This window comes from Sitophilus oryzae, unplaced genomic scaffold (assembly GCF_002938485.1).
Source record: "Sitophilus oryzae breed Bouriz unplaced genomic scaffold, Soryzae_2.0 scaffold_1693_pilon_pilon, whole genome shotgun sequence".
NCBI lineage: Eukaryota > Metazoa > Arthropoda > Insecta > Coleoptera > Curculionidae > Sitophilus > Sitophilus oryzae.
Window position 1 is genome coordinate 1,154,107 of NW_022146383.1, and position 6,644 is coordinate 1,160,750.

Sequence of the window (6,644 nt, forward strand, 5' to 3'; positions counted from 1 at the left end):
CAACAAATCAGATTATAAACAACAAACATATTATTACTTCAAACAAAATCCATTAGAGCTCAACATCACAATCATTTCTCCCCCAAAAAACAACATGCCACATCGCTCTAAAAGCCTTTAATTCATTACACGTACTTCCTCTCCGTTTTCCCATTATCACTACAATAAATAAAAGATAAGATCGCATTTATTTTTTGTGTTTTATCTCAGATAAGAAACCCTATACTAATTCTTCCTATTAATAATAATTAAAATATATAATTTTGGCATAAAGTTACACGAGTTTTTCGAAGTAAGAACCCTTCAGAAAAAATGAAAATTACAGTTTCCTTGTTGGTGCTTTTAACAGCAACGATTCTATCAGTGTCAGCTCAAGATGTCAACGTAGATGACACACTTCCGTTCTGCATTTGTCCAAGAATCTATTCACCGGTTTGCGCTTCTGATGGACATACCTATGGAAACAAATGCGAAATGGAATGTCAGTCAGCCAGATTGCTGACCAGGGGATTGACCAGTTTGAGGATGGTAAGAGAAGGTCCTTGTGTTGGGGAAGAACCTATTTACGTGCCTTTGGAGGATGGACTTGGGGGTTTTCTTGGAGATGATGTCCCTGTTGAAGTTTACGATGAGTAGAGCTTGTATTTGTATTTTTAATAAATGATGTGTGTGAATAAAACAATGAAGTATTATTTTAGAGATGTTTTATTTAAGAAAAAAAAATACAGATCAGTTATTTTTTAGTATAAAGTTTATTATTAGTATTTTTTAAATTATAAGTCAATTTACCTCCTATACAAAACTGCTTTGTTTATCCGTTAGAGGTTAGAGGGCATCACGTTTAAAATAAATTAACGCTTGCCATTTCAATGAGATTTGGAGGAGAATGCTTTAAAACTGGACTTTCACAAAAAAAATATAAAGAGGTTCGGGAAGGGTAAACACTGTCTTGACTACTAAAAAACTCTAGCAGAAATATTTTATTATATTTTTAAAACGGTGCTTCTAGTACTTACTACATTTTTTGTCTTTTGTAAAAAAATGATACCTCGCATAATAAAAAAAAGGTTTTGCCAAAGGTGACTTACAAAAAATATTACTTGGTATACCAAGCGTTAAAATCTAGTAGGCGATGATAATTTAGTATACAAAAGTATAGAATATTATGTAAGTGTCTCAAATGATCTTTTGCAACGAGCTTCATAAATTTTAAATTAATTAACGTTTGAGTTTATCAAGATTTCATGCCCTCTAATGGATAAACGAAGCACTTTTAATATACATATATAATTTTTCTTTTCAAATTATTTGAAATGAATTAGTCAGTACCAATAAAATGAAAAATATCTATTTGGTGAATAATGCTTTTGTACATGACAATATATAATAAACTTATTCATACTTTAATACAAATCCACCATACAGGACAGTATGTATCTAAATTATTAGTGTAATCCTCCTGAATCAACAAAAATGGACATAACTAAAATTTTACACAGACTAGAAAGTCAAGCAGCAACAATTTGTAGTTATAAAGAATGGTTACACTGGGAATATAATTAAAAAACAATACTGAGATTCCATAAGAACATATTATCCAGAGGAATACTGTTCAAAATATATTACCTACAATGAAAGTTCCAAGGGACCAAATCCAAAGGGCAGCTGACACTTGCGTGAGATCATCATCCACCACAAGTGGCACACAAGCTACCACCTTTTCCAGCAAGGGTCGGGAGCCTACCTCTCGACCCAATAAGCGACACAATCTAACGTTTCGTCTACGCGGCCTGGGTCAACCAGGCGGGCTAGACGATCCTCTGAGAGTAGGTCTCAGCGGAGCAGAAGCACAGAGATACCTCCGACTGCTACACGAAGGACTTGCTCCAGAGGAAGCAAAAGCGAAAATACCCCTCCGAAAAGGGGAGAGTAAAGAAACCAAGTAACAACCTGACTTATCTCCATCAAAGGGCAAGAGAGGGAGTCCCTCTCACCTCTTCTCTGGTAGGGAGAGAAAAAAGCCAGGATGGAAAGTCGTTCAACACCGGGAGGCAAGCAGGGACGTATCACCAGCTTTGCCGCTATTGCTGGATAAGTGAAAATGGCGGTGCTGCCAAAGGACTTCCCAGAGGTTGCTCTGACCTCTGGGAATGAGGCTATACTGGACGAAGTAGTGGCGATCGGATCGCAACACAACGATCTACAAAATGTGGGTCAGCTGCGTTTTACGGGGATACACTTTCGGGTGGGCATGATCCTCATAGATTGTGTATCTCAAGAATCGGCGAATTGGTTGGTGGAAATCGCACCTAAGCTTAAAAATTGGCAAGGGCCGGAATTGGTTGCAGTGAAGGGAGAAAACATCTCTAAAGGGGCAGTCATCACGGTCTTTTTGCCGAGGAGTAAGGGGAAAGACACCACCTACCTGCTGAGCCTTATCCAGGGTCAGAACATCAATGTAAGGACATTGAGTTGGCGAGTCATCAGCTTGAGGGAGGAGGGTCATGATCAGGACCAAGGAGGCAATGGCAATAGAGAAAGAGGGACATATCCTCTATTATAGATACGGGACAACACCAGTATCAGGTCTAAGGAGAGACTAAGTTAAAGAGGTGGAGAAAATGGAGACAGATCCTCCAGCCTACATCTCACGGGTACCTCAGCCGGGGGCTCGACTGTGAAGGGCACGGAGGGCCAAACTTCAACCGTGGAACGGTGTGTACCCTCGGAGGAAGAACATCTGTTGTTTGAGGAGGATGGGAAATACCCCGTCCCCTCTACAACAGAGCTATGATGGGTTATAGACTGTATGATGACTCAAGGAAGGGGAGCACAATAGATCTTTAAGGTCGCTGAGTAATTCCCCCCTCCCCCCTCTCCCTCATTCTACATTCTAATATAATTTGTACACGGCACAAGACAAAAAAACGAATTAAATTATTTTGTTTATCTTGTATATAATCTTTTATTTTAATTAAACAAACGCTGTAAAACGTTTAATGATGATAAGTGGCTTAAAAACAGATTGAATTATTTTTTTATTAGAACATTTCAAATTGCTTACTTTTATTTTGGTCTAGACTTTAGTCACATAATCTCAAGAGGCTCAAGACATAAAAAAACATGCCTACTTATTTTGATTGTAATCTGTTTTGTTTTAGTAGGTACCCAGTTAAATGCTTTACAGCATTTTTGGTTTAAAACAGATTAATTTTGCGTTCATTAAAGCTTCTAACCAGTAATAATGTATAGTAATTAATAAACTTTTATCAATTTTCTCAGTAGTCTTCTTTACTTATCTTGTTGGATAATTTAAACGACATTGTTTTAAAATTTACACACCCTATGGAATGAAATCTCACCAATTCACTTCTTACGTTTTCTCATCAAAAAATTGCGGCTTTTACAGGTATAGATAATGGAAAAACACTTTTAATAAAATAACCTTGTTAAGGAAACAGTTGCAGTTGACAGTTTTTACATTTTCCCGCCAATTACGTCATTGGTTAGTTCAAGAAAATCAATCTTTGACCTACATTTTAGTTCAATTAAATTATTTCATTCTCGCGTGATCGCGGGACATATACTTAATCAAAATAATGCAAAACAACAAGAATTATTGATGCAATTAAGTATTTATCGTTCTTAAAAGATAACCGGACAAAAGACGTTTCAATAAAGGTACGTAAATGCGATCGATAACAGCTGATTACGAATGCCATCGTACGATGTGACATTGACAGTTAACATCCAAAACAATAAATTACAGTGATGTGTAAGGGGTTCTAGCCAGTTTTCCACCGCACGAAAATGCTGTTCAAGTCGCGAATATCCATCATAAAATCCCTGGGACTACGTTACTCCAGCCTGTACGCGCCGGAGTTCATTTTCAGTAACGAAAACGTGAAAAAAACGGTGGCCAAATTCGCCAGTTTGAAGCCGATAAGGATGATCGCTCACCAGCCGAACAAGCGCGCAGGCGTGCTCATTCCTCTGTGCGTCGTCGACGGTAAGGTGGCGCTACTGTACACTCTTCGCGCGGCAAATTTGAAATCCCACCGAGGCCAGGTCAGTTTTCCAGGCGGTATGCAGGATGTTAGCGATAAGAATTTAGAAGAAACGGCTTTAAGGGAGACTGAAGAGGAGCTAGGCATTAAGGAACACGACATAGAAATATGGGGGAGTGGTAATGTGATAGTAACTAAACGTGAAACCTGCGTAACGCCAGTAATTGGAAGAATTAAAGGAAATTTCGATATGGACAGCCTAAAAGTAAACCCTTCAGAAGTCGAAGAAGTATTCACCGTATTCCTTGAAGATCTCTGTAAGCCGGAAAACATAGGGTACACTCAGTTTCGCGGGGGATTCACCTCGATGCCTGTTTTTACCGGGGGTAAACTCAGGATCTGGGGATTGACAGCTGTCATGACGTACAGGCTGCTGAGCAGTTTGTTGCCTCAGAAGGCGTACTGTCACGCGATCAAATATATCACGCCTGTCAAAAATAAACAGAGTAGACTATAGGGATGATGTCCTAAAGTATTTTGAGTATTATACAAATAATTCTTCTCCTTGTACCTCTGTGCTGTTTTTGACAATCTTAAATTTTTGTTCGAATATATACATATACTTACCTAATACATGAAATTTTGACCAAAAGGTGAATCAAAAAAAATAAAATAAACCGTGATATGTGATATATTATACATGTCGTGTACAAATATTTATTCCTATATTTTTACAATAATGTTAACGTTTCTTCATAAATCTCTTACAATAAATATTATTGTAAAGTATCTAGATATGTCTGTTTTAAATTATTTTCCTTGTTTTTTATATAAAAAAATCAAAGGTATCAGTGTTGTGGTTAGATATATTTGGTTGTTTTGTTTTGGATATTTTATATGGAAAATTATTTAAATTTTTTAATAAAATGAACATTGATCGCAAGGAGCGTTTTTTATTACTTTCATATAAATTCCCTTTTCCTTTATAACCTGCAATATTTGACGAATGTTGCAAAAATCCACATTTTCCATATATTTGCAATATGTCATGAATGTTGCAAAAAACAATATTTTCCATACATTTGCAATATATTTCATGAATGTCCCTAAAAGCCCTATTTTCCATACATTTGCAATATTTCATGAATGTTTCAAAAAGCCATGTTTTCCATACATTTGCAATATTTCATGAATGTCTCAAAAAGCCATATTTTCCACACATACAATATTTTTTGAATGTCTCAAAAAGCCATATTTTCTAGACATTTGCAATATTTTAGAAATGTTGCATGAGTATTTTAAACCAGCAATACTTCATGTATGTTGCAAAAAGCAATATTTTCTATACATTTGCAATATTTCATGAATGTCTCAAAAAGCCATATTTTCCATACATTTGCAATATTTTATGAATGTCTCAAAAAGCCCTATTTTCCATACATTTGCAATATTTCATGAATGTTTCAAAAAGCCATATTTTCCATACATTTGCAATATTTCATGAATGTCTCAAAAAACCATATTTTCCATACATTTGCAATATTTCATGAATGTCTCAAAAAACCCTATTTTCCATACATTTGCAATATTTCATGAATGTTTCAAAAAGCCATATTTTCCATACATTTGCAATATTTCATGAATGTCTCAAAAAGCCATATTTTCCACACATATATATTTTTTGAATGTCTCAAAAAGACATATTTTCTAGACATTTGCAATATTTCAGAAATGTGCGTATTTTAAACCTGCAATATTTCATGTATGTTGCAAAAAGCAATATTTTCCATACATTTGCAATATTTCATGAATGTCTGAAAATGCCATATTTTCCATACATTTGCAATAGTTCAGTATTCAACGTATATTGCATAAACATTTTTACTCTGCAATATTTTATAAATTTTACAAAAATCCATTTTTTCCATACATTTACAATATTGCTTGAATGTTGCAAAAAACCATACTTCCCGTACATTTGCAATATTTCAGCATAATAAACATTGCTATAGTAAATTTAACTCATCTTAATACATTTTCTTTTTTTTATTCAGACACGGCTTTACACGTTTAAAATAAGGTGAAATAGTACTGCAACATTGAAAAAAAAACGGCGCCACGGTAGCCTTTGAAATGAGACAATCGTTGATAATTTCTATCAGGCCGAAATTAAATATAAACTTTTGACAGATTTTTTATGTAATTTTTTAATAAATCACAGATGAGCGGTCGGTCGGTTCGACAGGAATTGTCATCTATTGTCATTTCAAAGACCACTGTGACAGCGTGTTTTGTTTTTTGAGTATATGGTGTTTTGCAAAAATTCAAAAATAATAATTAAAAAGTTATTAGTAATATTTTACAGTAAATTTTTATAATTTCTTAATTGTTTTTATTCTTAATAAATTTATTTTTTACCAATTACAACGTACATATATTTTTTAACATAGGTTTTTTTCGATATTACCCTCTAAAAACAACCATTTATACAGGATAAAGTGGAGGAAAAAATATTAATGTATTAGGAATGTCCGCCGATATCGATATATAAAATATATCGATACTTCCGTATCGATATATTACGTATATCGATATTCGCGAAAATATTAAATAAAACCTAAAAATAAAATAATTACA

At 34.6% G+C, this 6,644-nt stretch overlaps 1 protein-coding gene across 1 annotated transcript; it reads left to right on the plus strand.

The window, feature by feature from the left end:
• The first annotated feature begins 3,525 nt into the window (after positions 1–3,525).
• LOC115881029 (nucleoside diphosphate-linked moiety X motif 8) lies at positions 3,526–4,946 on the plus strand. Its single transcript, XM_030898386.1, has one exon. It carries the CDS (start codon positions 3,811–3,813, stop codon positions 4,522–4,524), a length of 714 nt encoding a protein of 237 aa, XP_030754246.1. The 5' UTR covers positions 3,526–3,810; the 3' UTR covers positions 4,525–4,946.
• Positions 4,947–6,644: the final 1,698 nt, after the last annotated feature.